At 38.4% G+C, this 20586-nt stretch overlaps 1 protein-coding gene across 3 annotated transcripts in view; it reads right to left on the bottom strand.

Moving 5' to 3' along the window:
- The window catches only part of LOC125259363 (A disintegrin and metalloproteinase with thrombospondin motifs 2-like), a 196322-nt gene that overhangs the window by 38430 nt on the left and 137306 nt on the right, over positions 1 to 20586 (bottom strand). For all 3 annotated transcript variants that reach the window (XM_048176979.1, XM_048176981.1, XM_048176980.1), the window contains exons 4-5: positions 17284 to 17483; positions 4470 to 4553 (exon numbers count right to left, since the gene is read on the bottom strand). In XM_048176979.1, the coding sequence (XP_048032936.1) occupies positions 4470 to 4553; positions 17284 to 17483 (284 nt within the window). The remainder of the gene's footprint in view (positions 1 to 4469; positions 4554 to 17283; positions 17484 to 20586) is intronic.

Genomic DNA, 20586 nt, shown 5'->3' on the forward strand with positions numbered 1-20586 from the left:
TAGCCGTGTGGAGTATGTTTTATGATCGATGGATGCACTTTTTTGGACTTCACAAACTCATCCTCCCATCAGTCCCATTATAAAGCTTGGCCAAGCCAGGATATTTTTAACTCTGATTGTGTTTGGCTGAAAAAAAGATATACACACATATACATATATATACACCTAGGATGGCTTGAGGGTGAGTAAATTATGAGATAATTTTCATTTTTGGGTGAACTATCCCTTTAATGATTAAATGAGTCACTCAGAAAAACAGTCACCCATTGCCACCTACTGGCACAACGATGTAAACTACGTAAACAGTCACTGAAAAATATGCACCACTAATGCATATGTAATACACACTATTGCTATTCATTTAATCTCATTTATGTCTAGGTGAGATACTGAAGAGATATGGGATTTTCTTAGTGAGGAGCTAAACAAAAATGGTGCTAAATACTGTAGCACTAAAAGTGGTTCATTGGCATGTAATCATAGGGGAACCACTTAAAGTGCTATATAGCATCTATCTTTAAAGGTGCTATACAGCACCTTTGTCAAATGGTACTGTGTAGAACCATAAGAGTTGATTGAAAACTTTACTTTCATAATGCTTCAATCACAAAACATCAAGATATAGCCTAATTATTTGACTACATAACACAAAGTACTTAATATATGAATATACCCTTTTTCATTGAAGTTTGTGACAATTTCGGTACACTCTCAGTGCTTCCCACAGGTTTGAAATATACTTGCGGTGGTAGCTGGGCGAAAAATCCTCCTATTACCCGCGGCACAAAAAACGTCTACTACGTGTAACAAACAAATAATGTGTGATTTTTAACAGTATTTTTATTTATTGAAATTAATTTTAATTACATAGCATATTACATTTAATTACATACTAATACTATGCATTATTATGCATTGTAAATTATGCAAAATTACAGCATTTAAATGGTTCACCTTTTCGTATGTTCTCCTTGCTGTCATATAGTGTCTCTCTCAGTGAATGGGACAGATTTTACTAGTAAAATTTATAAAATGAATAATATGTGTGTCAAATAATGTTCTTAGTCTTTTCTTCATGTGGGGGAGACTACAATAATTTACTATGAATTAAATGGAAATCAAATTAAATACAATTTATTGTGTAACCAAAATACCAATAATGCCCAAAAGAAAAAGAAAAAACTTAGTGTCTGACTTTTAATTATAAACAAGCCCGAAATACACCGGGACTCTTATTTTGAAATGTCTGTACTATTGCAGGCTAATCCTTCAGATTCTTACAATCGTCTAAAACATTTTATATAAAGGCCATGAAATAGACTATAAATAGACTTTGTAATAATTCATCAACTTGAGTTTATTAGCAATCGCTTGGCATAAATCTGCGCATTTCATTGATTGAGAATCACTTTGAAGCAGTCTGAGGCACTGTTGCGCGAGCTTGTAGAACGCGCAACAGCGCCGCCTTGTGACTCTGCAACATGCAGCGCCCGTGGGAATGCTAGCGGGAGTAAACAGTTCTGACGCACACATAATGAGCAGGTACAAAACGACTAGTTATTCGATCGCGGATGGTTTCATTATCTTGCGCGGATGTAAAAGTATAAGAGGATAAAAATAATAAAAGCAAAAATGTGTCTCCAAATATACTTGGGCGGCCATTAAGTAAAGTCTATGTGTGGAAAACACTGACTCTAAAAATTTTTTAAAAAAAGGTGCTATATAGCACTAAATGTGGTTCTTGGCTCGTAATCATAGGGGAACCACTTTTGGTGCTATGTAGCACCATATCTTTAAAGGTGCTCTACAGCACCTTTGTCAAATGGTGCTATGTAGAACCCATAAGAGGTGCCATATTGCATTCTATTTAAACAAAAATGGTGCTAAACAGCACCAACAGTGGTTCTTTGGCTCGTAAATAACCTTTAAAGGGCCTTTACAGGTTCTTTGTATGGCAGTGGTGCTATATAGCACCTTAACCACCCCAAAGAGCTGAAGAACCGCTGAAGAACCACTGAAGCACCATACAGGTGCTTAACAGGTTCTGTATACGGTAGCGGTGCTATATAGCACCAGTCATCCCAAAGAACCACTGAAGAACCACTGAAGCACCAAAATGTGGTGCTATACAGCACTTAAAGTGGTTCCCCTATGATTACGAGCCAAAGAACCACTTTTAGTACTATATAGCACCATTTTTTTTTACAGTGTATGTAACTGACTTTACAAACGCCTCCTACTGTCGAGCCTCTTATCAGTTTACATTCATTCAAAGGCTACAGCCAATCACCATGTCTTAGCTTTCTCTCATCCTCCAATTGTATTCCTCCTTCCACATAATTTAATCTGCAACTAACAGCTCTCAGTATCCGAACTGTCTTGTTGCATCCCACCACCACCCTATTATCCTCCTTAGATTTTAGATATGTTACTCCACTCTCATTTGCTATGAACAGGAATTTACAATGGCAAAAGCTGTTGTGAAACACTTTTTTATGTTTTTATGTTTTCTGTTGTCAAAAAGTCTTATGTGGGGACCTTGGAATCTTTCCCTTATAGGGGGCCTTGGGGGCAAAAAATGTTGAGAACCACATTATCTTCAGGAAATACACTGTATACACTGTAATGTCTTTTTTTTAAATCCTTTCCTCAACTAAACTAAGAGACTAAGAGAGAGTTTTTAAAGAACTATACAGGGGCTTAACGGGTTCTTTGTATGGCAGTGGTGCTATTTAGCACCTTAACCACCCCAAAGAACCACTGAAGAACCATACCGGGCTTAACGGGTTCTTATACGGTAGCTGTGCTTTATAGCACCTCAACCACCCCAAAGAACCACTGAAGAACCTAACTTTTTGTATGTGTGTGTGTGTGTGTGTGTGTGTGTCAGATGAAAGCTGAGCCTAGAACTGTGGTCGCTATCAGGTCAACCACATCTGAGACTGGCTCCCTGATCTGAGATCAGCCTCTCCCTGATCTCCAGTTACAGGAAGAGCAGCATTTTATGGAGCTCTGTTTATGAATGAGGCAGGGTCATCATTGATTGTTTATCTAGCATTCTTGATTCTTCTTCCCAGAATCCTTTGCTCGGTCCCATAGGGGAGGTGCTGGTGTGTGCGTGTTTATGTGTTGGGGTGGGGGTGGGGGGTATTAGGAAGGCAATTGCATAACTTCAGCACTCTGTGTGCTTTGGTGTTGAACTGTGAAGGCGTGCGACTTTGAAAAGACTCCCATGGGAAAGCTATGCTTTTAGTTCCCGTTTGCTCAGTCCGGTGGAATAACAGGCCCTAGGCCATGGTGAGCACCCAGCAGAAGGGGGTGGGAAAAAGATGTCCATGTAAGCTAAGCTAGCAGTGTGTTTATGTGTTTGTGTAGGTGTGAGTGTGAGACAGAGGGTGGAAGAGTGAGAGAAATGGAGTGTGTGTCTATACATGTTTGTTGCTGATGCAATATGTCAAACTGTCATGACACAGAACTGCAAAGGTGCTAAATGGCTACAGACAGCAAAATTGTTCATTTGGGAATTTTTGTAAAAAGAAAAGACTATGTTTTTTGATGTAACTAGGTTACATCAGTGCTCTATCAGAGTGAAAACTAGAGTCTGAACATAAAATTCGTATCAGATGAAACACCAACTATTAAAGAGAAATGTGTAATTTCTAAAACCAAACTGACTTGATAATAATGTTTCCCAATCACTCTATCCGTCTTCAACTGATTAAAAAAAAGATAACCCCACCCTAAACTCATGCCATTGGTGGAACCACAGCTTAATGTGTGGGGCTGAATCCGAAATCGCATACTTCCCTACTATATAATAGGCGAAAAATAGGCAGTATGTGACAGAAGTTGTCCGATTTCCAACTTCCAAATTCACAGTACTCATAAACGAGTAGGCAAAAAGTACCTGGATGACCTACTTCTTCCAGCGAGATCCTGAAGTGTGCATACGATGGACATTTTACTATCTCATGAGGCCACGGGAGGGGATTTGAGAACGGCAGTGACACAACGAAACTAACGAATGTAGTACATCCAGATTACATTCATACTACACACATTCATACTATATAGAAAATACTTTTTTAACGGTTGAGAAGTAATTACTTTTTCAAAATAAGTACCTACTCAAGAGAGTATGTGATTTCGGAAACAACTTGAAACTCCTTAAACAAACTGTTAAAACTGTCACAAAACCACAGTGAAGTTAGTCTATGAAATGTTTGTCTCTGAAGCATTTAACTACAGAAAAGATTACACAAAATATGACTACAAAGATTTGTGATGTCAGTTGAATTTTTTTGTTGTTTTTAAATGTAGATAAAATATGTACTGAATCAAAACATGATGATCATGTGTACTAAAAACAGAAGTGTGCAATTAAACAGCAAATAGGGAAAATTTTAATTTCATCTGATATCTGATGCATGATGTCATTAGATTCATGATTCACACACAATGGTTCTTACTTTTTTGGCATCCACCAAAACAATCCGAACTAGCACCACGTTTATTCGTGCCCCAAGAGAATGGTCATGATAGATCTCGTTAACCTGCGAAGAGAGAAAAGCAGTGTTAGATCCATCATTAAGAGCTTAATATTGAGACCTGCTGATATTGTGAGCATACAAAAAGTCTCATTATACAAAACACCCCAATAAAGCAAATTGTGTTCATATTCATGTAAAACTTCAAAAACTTTGGCTTCACTCAGTGTTTTTTAATAGATTAATAGTTATCTTTAATAGTTATAATCAGCAAAGATGCATTAAGTTTAAACATTTATAGCATTACAAAATATTTTAAAGAGGGTTAGGGTTCATCAAGAAACAGTTCTGATTACTATCAAATCAGATTTCTGAAGGATCATGTGACACTGAAGACTGGAGTAATGGCTGCTGAAAATTCAGCTGTGCCATCACAGGAATAAATTATATTTTACAATATTTCTCAATATTGTTTTTACTGTATTTTTGATCAAATGAGTGTCGCCTTGGTGAGTATAAGTGACTTCTTTCAAAAACACTCCAGGCTTCCACAGCTAAAACATCTTAAGCCAGCTAAGACCAGCAAACCATCTTGGGCCAGGTAATTTTCAGCATGGTTTTTCAGGTTTTACCAAATTTTAGGGGTCATTTGGTGCCCACAGAGACAGCAAAGCATAACACACACACACACATGTAGCAACACACAGACAAACTGCAGAAGTCCCAGTAATGTTCAAGAGAGCCTTTTTCAATTCCCATGATTCTGCAGTTTGACTTCTCACCCCGTGCCTCGGCCATCTTTACTTATTCAGTTTGCTGAAGGATGGGCCTAATGCACTGTGGGAAACGCGGTTCCCAGACAGAGAGGGAGACAGAGGCAGACAAATTGGTACAGAAGTTCAGACATTGTGTCCTCTGCTGCTCTGGAAGCCTGCTAATGAGACACTGAGATGTATACACAGCCAACAATAATGAGATTTCTGATGGACAGACTGCGGGAGGGGGAGCGAGAATAAGAGACGAAGATAGACAAGAAGAAAGGGGCTTAAAAGAGGGTGGCAAAGAAGAAGGAAAAGATTATACAACATGCTTTCCGAAACCGATGTGTCGCTGCACCGACTCACCTGCTCTTTTATATTGCCAAGCAACCGGCAAACTTCAGAATGGGGTGGAGCCCTCTCTCTCTCTCTCTCTCTCTCTCTCTCTCTCTCTCTCTCTCTCTCTCTGTATTCCTGGCATTCCCTCTTCATTTGCTGTCATTCCTTTTGACTGTCGGAATATGTCCTGGTTGTGCTGTCTGTTTGTCAGTGTTTCGTTATGTTTCTGCAGACTTTGTTTTTACAATTCACAACTTTTCTGAATTCATCATCTCTTCCCCTTCAGTTTTAAATCAGTATATGTGCCTGCAGCTGCCAAAAGCTTATCTTTCAAACTAGTGTATAGGCCTTTTCCGTAGAGTTCGCCAAGATTTCTTCAGAAATTCTAAAGAGCGCAGCTCTTAGGCTTGGTTGCCTTAGTAACCATGTTAATACAGATGACTAGTAAAGGCATAGAAGGCAAAGCCAGGTGACCATGACTCCAGTGTTCTGAACGTTAATGATCGTTAAACTGAGGCACGACTTTCATACAGAACACACACTGTGCAACACCTCAGGACTCTGCATTAGGAGAAGCAGTGCATGATGGGATATGGCTACTGCCTTGTTTCCAGTCTTCACTTCAAAGAAAAAAGTTCTTTTCTCTCACATTATTACAGTTTACACTAAGGCTGATAAATGATACACACACACACACACACACACACACACGCATACATATATATATAGATAGATATATACACTATATATCCACTTTCTAAAGTCCAAATAACATTCAAATAACTAGTAAAGAAGTAACTTTGCAACTTTGTTAGACTGTAAAGGCCTGTACACACCGGGACGAATATCGTGTGCGATTATTGCCAACGTTTAAGGCCTCGTGACTAAACAAAGGGCACCAATGCGAAAAACGCCAGGTGTAAAAGCAGATTTTTTTTTTAAAAAAGCCTCGGGTTCGTTTCTTTGGATTGACACGACGCGTTAAAAACTAGCAGACCAATGAGTTTGGCGCTTTTGTTCACATGCATGGAGCTGCTGAAGTTACAGTAAAACACGACTTGGTGGCGCTCAAGCACAAAACGGTCTTGCCTAGCACACATTGATACCAAGATGACGAAGACCCCTACAAACTATCCCTGCGTCTCAAAACAGCTCCCTAGCTTCCTAGGTCGTGTATCAGTATACCATGTAAATGAATGTGGCCGACTCCCTGATCAGTGCCCTGACTACTGAACTAGGGAGCTGAGATGCACGCTATGGGTGCTGTGTCAGTTCTTGGCCACACCAATAGATGTTTATTATTTCTGTATTTTTACTGTTTTTTTTTTTTCTTTTACATTCAAGAAATATAGTTAAGAATGTCTGTTTCATAAATATGTTTATTTGCACTACCGTTCACTTGCACTACTGTCATTGTGACTTATTTGCACCACCGTTTCTATCTACCATCTCTCATATGTCATATATATGCCATTTTATATCTCCATTTTTATCTTATTTAACTTTATTAATATCATAAATATGTTTATTTGCACTACCGTTAAGCACAAGTGCCATATACTGTCAGGGAGTGAATTTGCACATTCACTCTGCGCATCGCCAGTGAAAATCGCTTGGATATGAACACAAAAAACGTCTCAAAAAATGCTGGCGATAAGCATGTGCGACATTCGTCCCGGTGTGTGCAGGCCTTAAGAGTTAAGGTTTGACATGTACTTGCAAAGTAACTTATAGTCAGTAAAATGTCTGTTGGTGAAGCATCAAAATAAAGTGTTAGCAGATTGGTCTCCTAAGCATCCCCATTTACTGACTGGCTTCATCACTCTCTCTCCTCTCCACCAATAAGCTGGTGTGTGTGGTGGCCGTTCTGGCACAATATGGTTGCCGTCGCATCATCCAGGTGGATGCTGCACATTGGTGGTGGTTGAGGAGATTCCCCCTTCCATATGTAAAACGCTTTGAGTACCCAGAAAAGGGCTACAGTATATAAATGTAACAATTTTTTTGTTTTATTATTATTATAGATATAAAGCAGACAGTCTATTAATACTCTGACTGATAGTTGGCATGTTGCAAAGTTACTTATAAATATATTGATAACAAGTGTTGGGGGTAACGTATTACAAGTAACATGAGTTACGTAATCAGGTTACTTTTTCAAGTAAATCGTAAAGTACTTTTTCAATTTCCAACAAAATATCTAAGTTACGTTTTCAAATAAGTAACACAAGTTACTTTTTCAGATTTATTGACTGACAGCTCTCCTGACTCCATGTTGAGAGAAATAAAGTGCAGAGGTGTTGTGTGCGCTGTGTGAACATGATGGTTATTGTAGATCTAGACTAAATGTGAACATGCATTTACACATCTCACTTGCATGAAACATTCAGTATTCCTCCAAATGAATAAAAACAGTGAAATGCAATCTCAGAATTTTATGCAAACCTGTAATAATTAACTATATTAAATTACACAAATACTTTATTTATCTAATCTCACTTTAACCAATGTCTTTGCTGCTGACATTCAATGATCTAATTCAGGCATACTAATAAGTAAAAACTACTTTATATTAGATTTAGATGTAAGAGTGTTGAACTTCCTTCTCCTATATCATATTCATCTTTAATCCAGAATGGCAGCACAGCTGAAAGGTTTGTTTGAGCAGCGCCCTCTACTGTACAGGCGTAAATATGCATTTCCTTCAGCCTGAGGCTTACTCATTTCACTTTTGGTGTGAAAGGGCCTTAACATTTGTCAAAAATAAAAATGATGTTGTTGTTGTTGTTAAAAAACAAACAAGCAAGCCCATCCCAGGTGATAAAAAGTAACACAAAAGTAATGTAAAGTATCACTTTTCATGAAAAGTAACTAAGTAACGCAATTAGTTACTTTTTAGGGAGTAATGCAATACTGTAATGCATTACTTTTAAAAGAAACTTTCCCCAATACTGTTGATAACATTTAAAATTATGAGGGTTATTAGGGAATTTATTCTTGTTAAAGCTGTATTATCAAAATCTTAGATGTCTAAAAATTTTAACATGCAACTAAAATGCTGTTGTATACTACCCACCACTAATATACAAATGCACACATTGCTGGAAAGCTTAATATTAATTAGAGTCACAAATCTTTAGCAACACCGGTAGGTTTCTTCCTCAACCTCCTACAGAATAAAACCCCTATAGATGCCCCCTTCCCACCCATCTCTATCTATGTTAATGACCGTGAGAGTGTAGGTCTCATTAGTACTGCCCTGGTTGCTGGCCTTGTTCAGGAGCACTGGGTTTCATCAGCCTACAGGTAACTAATGGAGACCTAGAGGTCGGCAAGTCAGAAAATCATTAATATCCCATTAATAATGCAGCAGGGGCTAGCATTGTGGCTTCACCGCTTTAGAGGAAGGAGGAGAGAGTGAAAAAATAGCAATAGAGGGTGCAGACAGAAAAAAAAATCTTTGTGTGTGTGGTCATTGACCGAGTGAGTAGTCAGCGCATAGTGTGTGTGTGGTTGGGGTGATAATGTGATGAGAAATATTAGCATAATGACCAACATTCCCTTATCAAATAGATTAAACCAGTGAGAAAGAGCCATGAAAAGGAGCCATTTAAAGAGGCCAATTTTTATCTTATCAGACCTGTTTATCATCTGGCCCTGCCAAACTGTAAAAGAACTTCGATAGAAGGGATTTAAGTGCCAAAAGGTTTCCTTTATCACAGGTTGTAACAAAGTTCATGTTCAGGGAAGAAGGAGGCCGTATGGATAGACGAGGCAGGAAGGATGAGGAGAGACAGGAAAAAAAATTCTTGGTCTGGTTCCCAAAACGCACTGCCATCCGGTCTTCCCCCAGCTGGGTGAACTCCTCTGTGATGCCTGGCGGTGGTGCTGGATACTCCTCGATGGCTGGCCCTCTAACTCCTCCGACACCTGGTGGACGGTGAAGTCTCCTCCGGTTTCGGGCAGGGGGCAAGAGAATCCCCCATTCCCTGCTCCTCCCCATCATGGCGGACAGCAGCAGGCTCCAGCCTAATGGTGGTGGCAACTCTGCTCCCTCTTGGACAGCCCGCCCTTCCAGAACCCAGGCAGTGAGCTTGTCCGTCCCCCCGGCAAGTCACTCCAGCCCACCGCCTTGAGCGTCCATGGTGGTAGAGTCTGTTCAGCTCGATGGCACCGCGGATTTCCCACAACGCGTTCCGCCTTCCTCTCGGGTTTCACCATCAATGTAACAGAGTTCACGTTCCGGAGAGGAAGGAGGTGGGAACCGGCGAACATTAAACATAAACTTTAATCATAAAATAATCAAACAACCAAACGAAAGTAAAGCGACCAGCCTTGCTCTGCTCCCACGGCTCTCAGCCCTGCCCTGCTTGCCGCACAGATAGAGTGAGGTTTTAACAATAAACTGTTAAAGGAATAGTTCACTCAAAAATCATCAGTCATAATAAACACCGGCATCTCAAGAACCAAACATGACTGATGTCTATCTTATAAAACCTATTTTCTGTGAAAACTTTGGTATTTCTCATTCAAAGCTATCATAGCTTCTAAATAAGACAAAGTATGAAGTATCTTTATGGTACTTTCATGAGGAATCCACTTTTTTGGCTAATTGTCAGGCTGTACTCATATATTAAATGCCTCAAAATCAACTATATAAAAGACTTCTTGCCAGTGCAAAAATAAACAAGTCCCATACAAGCCTTTTGTTCCCCATACAACACTCATTTCACCTTGCATCTCACACATATATTATGCTGAATCATCATCACCCTGTTTTGGTCCAGGAGAGGAAAGGGAATGAGTAGAGAAATCCCATCAGGCTCTTGGCTGGCAGTCCTCCCAATCTCCCTTTCATTCTTCTGTAATGTACAGGAATGCTCAGAGATATGAGGGTACGCACTGGTGGACAGTATTTGCTCAGACTCATTACTGAATCTCTGCCATTTTCACTTGACATTTTGGACCATTATTACCTGTCTGACATTTGAGGGCCAGAACAACGTGTCTATGAAGAGCTGATTACATAATGGTCCGCCCGCCCGCATGTCTTGTTTACTCCTGAGGAGCGACTAATATAGAGGGAAGCAATTAATATTGTCGACTTTCAATTCACACAATTAATGCTACACACAAAGGTCTCAGCTCCATTACACAGACTGGCTGCGCTGGTCGCTCGTGCAAATACATGAAATGAGTCTGAGTACAAGAATTAAGAGCCTGTGGGCGTCGTCGAGGGGCTGTGATGGCGTGTTCCTGTATCTAATATGAAACGTTCAGTTTTGTGCTAAAGGCAATCTTAGATCAGCATGTTCTGAGATTTTCCAAGATTGAAAACTAGAAAGGAGTATCAACAACAACAAACTCTCCCACAAAGAGCTTCCGCATTAAATTCGGGTCCATTATCTTGACTACAACACTAAATCTGAAAGTCCCAGTCTTAAAGGGGTGGAATAAAGGTGAAGGATTGCTGATTGGTGGATTGGAAGGGTGGGCGTAAGTCAAAAGGCCTCCAGATCTTTTGATCCCTGTCTGACGCATCGATTCTTCATCATTTCCCATGGACCAATCAATCTTAGTGCATTTTAAAGAATTGTTTCACTCTGTTCTATAAATTGAGGGCAGAGCAAGTCATTGGACCAGTTCTCCAGAACAAACAAAAATCCCATTTACAAATACATCAACTCCCACACAGAGATTAATGTATCAAATTAATTCAGGAAAACGCAAAACTACATTCACAAACACTTTAGACTAGAGTCAGAAATGAAGCAGGACAAAATGCAACATAAAAAACAAATAGAAAGCAATATATGTGACCCTGGACCACAAAACCAGTCATAAGGGTCCATTTTTTTTTAAACTGAGATTTGAAAATTTCCATTGATGTATGGTTTTTTTAGGATATGACAATATTTGGCTGAGATACAACTACAGTAGTCAACATTTGAAGTGGATCAAAACCTTTTTTGATCCACTTCAAATGTTGACTACTGTATTTGAAAATCTGGAATCTGAGGGTGCAACAACAACAAAAAAATATTGAGAAAATCGCCTTTAAAGTTGTCCAAATTAAGTCCTTAGCAATGCATACCACTCACAAAAATACATTTCTGATATATTTACAGTAGGAAATTTACAAAATATCTTCATGGAACATGATCTTCACTTAATATCCTAATGATTTTTGGTATAAAAAAAAAAAAAAAATCAATAATTTTGACCCATACAATGTATTGTTGGCTACTGCTACAAATATACCTGTGCAACTTATGACTGGTTTTGTGATCCAGGGTCATATATTTAAAAAGGTGTCAACTATACTAAAATGTTAATAATACTAAAACAGTGTCTTTATAATAAAATTTTATTTTCTGACACTACTTTACTCTAAACAAATCCATTATTCTGATCAGGATAGAAGATTTAAATTGCATTATGTTCTTAACATGCACATACACACTTATACACTACATGCATCCATTTTGCCACTGGCTCCTTTTCCATTCATGAGCTGGAATTTGAACTGATAGGGCCTCATGTATTAAATATAATGAAACTTAACTATTAAATATAAATATAATACATTAAATATGCACTTCTATAGGTATCTTGTCAAACCTTGAAGCAGTTACATGCATTTCATTCCATTTTAACTCTAAATTCAAATTTTAATTAGAATTCTGTATCCTTTTTGTTATTTCAGTTCAAATCCAAATGAAATTCAGGAATTTAAAAGGCTTCGAAATTCTAAAGGCATTCTAAATTCGGTTGTGAATGGCGCTCAACCCATGCCACCCACGTACAGTCCCGTAGACAGATCCCTTTTCAGGCAGACAGACAGACGGCTCCCACTCTCTCCTCCTGCTGGATCATTCAGAGAGACCAACCACTGACCAGGAGATCATGAATGAAAGACTGCAGAGGATTTTTCACTCTGAGCAAACACAGCAACAGAGTAGTGACATTTACACACACACACGCTCAACGCACACACAAATCCAACCCAACATAACAACAAACTTAGGCGCTACGCATAAAACATCATCACACACAGCCCTTATGTGCAACAAACACTAAAAGAGAAGCTGCAAAGTGGGGAAGTCAGGGAAAATAGTTGGAGGAAAAAAGGGAAAAAACCTGCTTTATGTCTCTCTCTTTTCTCTCCTTGACTCCCGGAGAGCGAGGGAGACATGCCTTCCAAAAGTGAGCAAAGCAAACTTTCAAGAAGAAAGCAGCAAGAACTCAATGCGTGGGAGAGATAGGAGACTCAATGTTATTTATATATTTCTGTTTATCTGTTTTCCTGTCATTTATTCAGAATGCAGCGTTTCAAACACCCCCTAGGATGAGAACGAGAGGAGAGGAAAGGAGATGGCAGCGGCACAGCTGCAGAAATTGTTCGGGGACTTATGATAACTGGAGAAAATATGCAATATAGAGACAAATGGTGAGGTTATAATACATTTTTCTCTAGCCTTTTTCATCCCATCACATTGTATCTTAGATGGAGTGATCCATGATGTAGAAAAATTACTGCAGAACTGATCTAATATGTGTCTGATTTTACCTCACATCATTGACTATTACTGATGATATAATATCTGGCCGGCTTGAGATTTTTTTTTTTTTTTACTGTTGGCTAGCTGATCTCTCTCTCTCTCTCTCTCTCTCTCTCTCTCTCTCCTGCTCTCTTTCACTGCGCAGGTTTAATTCGTGGAGATTAAAGGACACATAGCAGATGAGAGCTGTTTTGTCCTGAAGCATATTTTCTCCCCTGGCTTACCGTCACCCTGGACCACATGACACAAAGCCACTGATTTACTGCATCCAGCGTTACCTGAGCTTGACATCCTTCTCATCAAAAAACAAACAAACAAGCAAACAAATAAAATCCTGACAATAACAGAGACAAATCACACAAAATGAAACACGAAAGTACATGAAATCTTTGCGATTGTATGATTTTGACTATTGCATGTATTCTTTTACTTCAATATCAGAAGACTGCTCCAAAATAGTCAGGAATGGGGTTTATAAACACTTAAAGCTAGAGCTGTTAAAGAATTTAATTGAGATTAATCTCAAAATTGAATGGCTAAACTAAAACTAAAAACATTTGTAATTATTGAGTTGGCTAATTTACGTGGATAATATGCTCACACATAATACACACACATACACACTTGCTTACACACACACACACACACACACACACACACACACACACAGGTTTGTTTTTGCTATCAAAGTGAGGACATTCCATAGGCGTAATGGTTTTTATACTGTACAAACTGTACATTCTATCCCCCTACACTACCCCTACTCCTAAACCTACCCATCACAGAAAACATTCTGCATTTTTACATTTTTAATAAACCATTGTATGTTTTTAAAGGGATAGTTCACCCAAAAATGAAAATTTGATGTTTATCTGCTTACCCCCAGAGCATCCAAGATGTAGGTCACTTTGTTTCTTCAGTAGAACACAAATTATGTTTTTTAACTCCAACCGTTGCCGTCTGTCAGTCAAATAATGCGAGTGGATGGGAACTTCTACTATAAGAGTAAATAAAACTTGCATAGACAAGTCCAAATTAAACCCTGCGGCTCGTGACGACACATTGATGTCCTAAGACACGAAACGATCGGTTTGTGTGAGAAACCGAACAGTATTTATATAATTTTTTACCTCTAAAGCACCACTATGTCCAACTGCGTTCAGCACTCGTTAATAAGGTCTGATCGCGCTCTGACAGCGGCAGTGATGTCTCGCGCATATACTTCAATGAGAACGAGACATCACTGCCGCTGTCAGAGCGCGATCAGACATCACTAAACGAGTGCTGAACGTAGCTGGACATAGTGGTGTATTAGAGTTAAAAAATGACATAAATACTGTTCTGTTTCTCGCACAAACCGATCGTTTCGTGTCTAAGGACATCAATGTGTCGCCACGAGCCGCAGGGTTTAATTTGGACTTGTCTATGGAAGTTTTATTTACTCTTATAGTAGAAGTTCCCATCCACTCGCATTATTTGACTGACAGACAGCAACAGTTAGAGTTAAAAATCATCATTTGTGCTCTACTGAAGAAACAAAGTCACCTACATCTTGGATGCGCTGGGGGTAAGCAGATAAACATCAAATTTTCATTTTTGGGTGAACTATCCCTTTAAAGCTATTTTAAATATCTCATTTCATTTTTACATTGTAATACCAGTGTAATACCCATGTTATTATACAAATTTGTGTCCTCATAAATCACAAAAATGCGCGCGCACACACACTCACACACACACACAAAACTGATGCTATAGTTCTCAAAAACTGCATAAAAATGCACAAGTGTAAATCTGAAATAAGTAAGTAATATAAAAAAAAAAACATATGTGACCCAGGCTGCATGGCAAAATGAGTCGCAATGAGCAAATTTTCAAAAATGAGTTATTGTTATTCTCACATTCTCTATTAAAACACCTTCAAAATGATGTATGATTTCCTGGAATCCGAAAAAGAAAAAAAAATGACAGAGCTACACCTGTTTGAAGTCGATAGAGTCAGCAAAGTCAATTTTGAGAAAAATCGAGTTTTCTGAAGGTTCCAAAACAAAATCACCTAGCAACCATACCTTAAAATCCTGGTAATACCATTAAACGTTTCTAATATAACGTTACACATTAGATGTTTTTCCCCAACAGTTAACCAAATGTTCACTTAAGACATAACAGATAATGTTTGTGTGCATACTCGCCATTTTTTGAAATACTGTAATTCTGTGTATATGTCAGTGGCGTGCGGTCCATATAAGCTGCTAATGCTCTGCATACCCAAGCCATTCGTGGACTCAGCAATTAATATTAACATTATAAATTACTATTAAACGCCTTGTTTGAGTTGTACCATAAAGCCTACATGATTGGTAATGCGTATGTAACTGTCCGTAATTTATTTATTTGCCAAACGACGGTAATTTTTCTTTAAATCTGCCAGTTACGGAGACATCCAGGTGAGCTGATCTACAGCAGCTTTTGCGCCTTCACGCTTTTGTTATGGAACGTCATCGTTGTCCAGCATTCTCATTGGTTTGCTGGCCTATGGGAGTTTTCATGGCAAGACAAGCTATGATCGAAACGCTCGCCCAAGAGAAAAAATGAGCTGCTGCCAGATCTCGATCATGAAAATCACATTTTATTTGATATAAAACTAACTAGACTTAACCAAATGGGGAAAAATATCATAACTAAAACTATTTTCATAGTCTTTCATTTTCTCCATAGGGATTTTTTTTAATGAAAACTAAATTATTTAAGACAGTACTACTGCAACTATCAGAGGATGTTAATTAATAGTCTGTGCATTTATTAAAGTCATCAGTTTGCATAATTTCAACTTATTTTTTAAAGAACACTGATATTTTTATTTATTATAGCCTTATATTTATTATAATTTTTTAAAATAACATTTTATTTTTTATTCATAATAGGCTGCTTATACTTATGTTATACGTATTTTTAATTATTAGTTTAAAAAATACTTCTGGCATACATTTAAATTGACGCAATGGTGTTTTTTATTTGTCGTGTCTCATTTAGATGATACGTTTTACTGATTTACTGATACGTTTAAAGGTGAAGTATGTTGTTTGTGTGATACTAGCGGCACCGAGCGGATTAGAAAAATACGGCATATTTTGCAAACGCACCTTTCGCATGTTGCGCCTCCGTCAACTCAAACATCACAAAAGCTCTTACAGGTGTTTGTGAAGGCACGTCTCAACAGGTAAATATGGGCTACTCTCAATAAAAGGCCAAAATATTAGAAATACTTTTCACTGTGTTGGTATTTCTCATGAACAAGCAAATGAGTAAACTAACACTGAGAATGCAAGCAATGCTCGCCACTGGTATATGTGTACATCGGGATCGCGTTTTTGTGCGCGCGCTTTGGTTCTGTCAGTCAAGTAAACATCACCATGTGTTTGAAAAATCACATTTCAGTGGTCCAGACTCATGCCATTGAGAATTTGCTATGAATATTCTCAAAGTTGGAATGCTGCGCTTTACAACGATACCAAACTTGTGCTGAGGGAAGCACCAGTTGACGAGAAGCGAGCAGAGAAAAACTGCATTTTTCATGGACAAAGAAAAGGTACTCCTCTTAGAAAATATACAAATAAAGATACTTTTAGATGTTTAATTGCTATTTGGAGCATTGGGATCACTAGAAGAGGGCTTAATGAACTAAAAATGTACATTTTTCACTTGTTTTGCCTGTAGCTCAAAATTAGCCTGTGCGCATTCCGACTCATTTTGCCAGCGCAGGTCACACATTTTATGTGATTTAAACTGATGGATGGATGGATGGATGGATGGATGGATGGATGGATGGATGGATGGATGGATAGACAGACGATAGATAGACAGACAGACAGACAGACCTAGATTGACAGCAGTACTTAAAATGTTTTCAAAGCACTGCAGGATTGAATATAAATGTTATAAACAGAACTTCCTCTGGTGTTAACACTGTCTCTAATGCTTCACCACCAGTCGGCTTCATCTCAGCTGTTTATTATAATGCTGTCTTACGCCTGTAGAACTGCTGTGTTGTTGACAGAGTAGTTTCTATCGTTCTTTGATTTTTCTCAAGGGTAACCCAAACACAACAGGCAGCGTGGGTGGCTCAAGCACACTTACAATGTTCATAAGAGTGAGGAGGTACTTCTCCACATGTTGCTGTCCATGAAACTGCACCACGGAGTCGTCCACCCCCAGCAAAACCTCAATGTTGTAGGCTCTTTCGGGGGACTGTCTGCGGGCTCGTCGGCTCTGGTTAATACTGCGTTCTACGCCCTGATACAAAGTCTCGAGATCCAACAGACCGCCCAGATCAGCACCTATGAAAAAATACAGAAATTGAACAGTGTAAACTGATAAATCATTACAGCAATGTGTAGACTTTCTTTTCCTTTTAAGTGGCATGTTGTTGAAGACATGAAAGGAAAAGCTGTTTTGTGCCATAAGAAGAAAGCTATCAAACCACTAGCCACTATATGTGGTGTCATGAGGTCATTCCCTCTCCAGGCGGATAGACGGAACATGGAGGAGAGAACACACTGAGGAAGATCTATCACCTTGTCTCCATCACCCAATCAACTGGGGGCATCTTCTATGCTCCAATTATGTAACGTTTCCTAGGCAACCTGCTCATGGGTAAACCAACGCTCGGTGCAGACTAATATTAGCTCACCAGTCACTTTCTTATTGGATGATAATCTGAGAGTAAGAACAATATTCATCATCTTAATGCTGAGAGTCAGTAACATATTATTACAGGGCTAAAGAGGCAAGAAGACAAGCACAGAAAATTCCCAATAAACCAAATGGAGAAGTGTTTGAGTGTGTGTTTTTTTTTTTTTTCATTCCATTATTTTTGTTGGTGTTTATTATGAAGGATTTTGTAGGGTTGTAAACTTCCTCACCAGCAGGTGTTCATAATATCATAGCCTGTGTCAGCAGATTTTCACCCAAAATTAGAAGAAAGCTTCTACAGTACAACAAAAGCAATTAACATGCTTTTGGCTCATGTCTTTTAATATGCATAGAATTTTTTTTTTTTTTTTCCTGAAGTGATGCCATTTTTTATTCTATTAAAATTGTAATTTAATTAACAGTATCTATTTTGTAGCAATATCTGCACCAGGCTGATATGATAGCATAGTCTGCTCAAAGCTGATGATGATCTGAGGGTGGTGGAAAAAAATCCACCATGTTGGATCTTTGGGTGTAATATCTTGTTCAGCAGAAGTAAGAAGAGGAAGAAATCCCTTCAGTATCATCCTCAGAACCTGTTAACAACAGCTAATAAGCAGTTTTTTTTTTGTTTGTTTTTGTTGTTTTTTTTAACACTGCAAACATTGTTCTAAAGCTGGGGTCAGCAGGATTGTTTTTTTGTTTTTTTTTTAAATTAATGCTGTTCTTTTGACTTCTATTAATCCTGAAAATGTATCATGGTTTCCACAAAAATATTAAAGAGTAAACAGTACCTGAAAACCATACTTGAGTAAAAGTACAGATACCTTACAGCAAAAATGACTCCATTACAAGTCACCAATTCCAATTCGACTTAGAGTATCTGATTTTAACAGTACTTAAGTATTTTACTCTTACTGAATATAGGTTCAAAGATGCACAAGTCCTCAACACCAGTGAAGAGACATGCCAGTGAAAATAAGAGACAATTGATTTGCAAGATGAGAAATTAGGTTTATTTTCTAAAATCAAAATAAAACTGAACACCTCAATATTGCAATAAAACAAGGTTGACACAATAGCCTTATAAACATCTACAAACTCTCAAGTCTCAGTTAAGCTAAAGTGCACAAAAAGTAAACCAATATCCTTCAAAGAGGTCTTGCCAATATAGCAGATAATAAATAAAGTAATGTTAAAGGTGCCGTAGAATTAAATATTGAATTTATATTTGCATAGTTGAATAACAAGAGTTCAGTACATGGAAGAGACATACACTGAGTTTCAAACTCCATTGTTTCCTCCTTCTTATATAAATCTCATTTTTTTTTAAAGACCTCTGAAGAACAGGCGAATCTCAACATAACACCGACTGTTACGTAACAGTCGGGGTGTACGCCCCCAATATTTGCATATGCCAGCCCATGATCAAGCCATTAGACAAGCGCAGAACGTCTGGATGTGCACAGCTGAATCATCAGACGAGGTAAGCAAGCAAGGACAATAGCGAAAAATTGCAGATGGAGCAATAATAACTGACATGATCCATGATAACATGATATTTTTAGTGATATTTGTGAATTGTCTTTCTAAATGTTTCGTTAGCATGTTGCTAATGTACTGTTAAATGTGGTTAAAGTTACCATCGTTTATTACTGTTCACGGAGACAAGAGAGCCGTCGCTATTTTCATTTTTAAACACTTGCAGTCTGTTTAATGCATAAACACAACTTCATTCTTTATAAATCTCTCCAACAGTGTGTAATGTTAGCTTTAGCCACGGAGCATAGCCTCAAACTCATTCAGAATCAAATGTAATACATCCAAATAAATACTATACTTACATGATCCGATGTATGCAAGCAGCATGGATGACGAACATCTTGTAAAGATCCATTTTGAGGGTTATATTAGCTGTGTAAACTGTGTTTATGCTGTTCAAGGCAATCGCGAGCTCCGGGGGAGGGGGAGCACGAGAATTAAAGGGGACGCAACCTATATATCGGTGCATAGTTAATGATGCCCCAAAATAAGCCGTTAAAAAAATGAATTAAAAAAAATCTATGGGGTATTTTGAGCTGAAACTTCACAGACACATTCAGGGGACACCTTAGACTTATATTACATCTTTTAAAAAGAAGTTCTAGGGCACCTTTAAGTAAAATAGTCAAAGTCTACTTGCACTGGATGTGCTGGTTTCGGGCTCATCACTGGTTGCAGTCATCCTCATCTCCTAAATCAAACACCTGCGATAGAGTTGTCAAAATGTCTGTGTAAAAAGGTTGTAAATAGTCAACAATGAAGCTCTTCACCAAGCGCTTACACGGATACACACAGATCAAACACTTCTGTATGCTTTCAAACGCTGCCGTGCGTTGATCATTGTAGCCAATCACAGACATATCCGATGAGCGCGTCAACACAATGGCCAATCAGAGGTGTTTACGAATCCGCTCAACAGCACTTAAAGTGTCACATTTTTTTAAATTTCAGTACTGATAGGTACCGAAGTCGGTACTTTTGACAACTCCAACCTGCTATTCAGCAACTACCAGCTACACTCGCATTCATCTAAAGTAGCCTTGTTGACAAGTATGGGTGAGTAAAGGCAAAATTACAAAAGATATAGTATCCTTAGATGGCAATATCGCTTCTTCATAGCAGAAACAAATTGCTGCAGAAAAAGTTAGGTGCCATGCAAAATGTAATGTGTAATTGCATTACTCGTCACAAATGTATAGGAGTAAA

Source organism: Megalobrama amblycephala, linkage group LG23 (genome assembly GCF_018812025.1).
Source record: "Megalobrama amblycephala isolate DHTTF-2021 linkage group LG23, ASM1881202v1, whole genome shotgun sequence".
NCBI classification, from domain to species: domain Eukaryota; kingdom Metazoa; phylum Chordata; class Actinopteri; order Cypriniformes; family Xenocyprididae; genus Megalobrama; species Megalobrama amblycephala.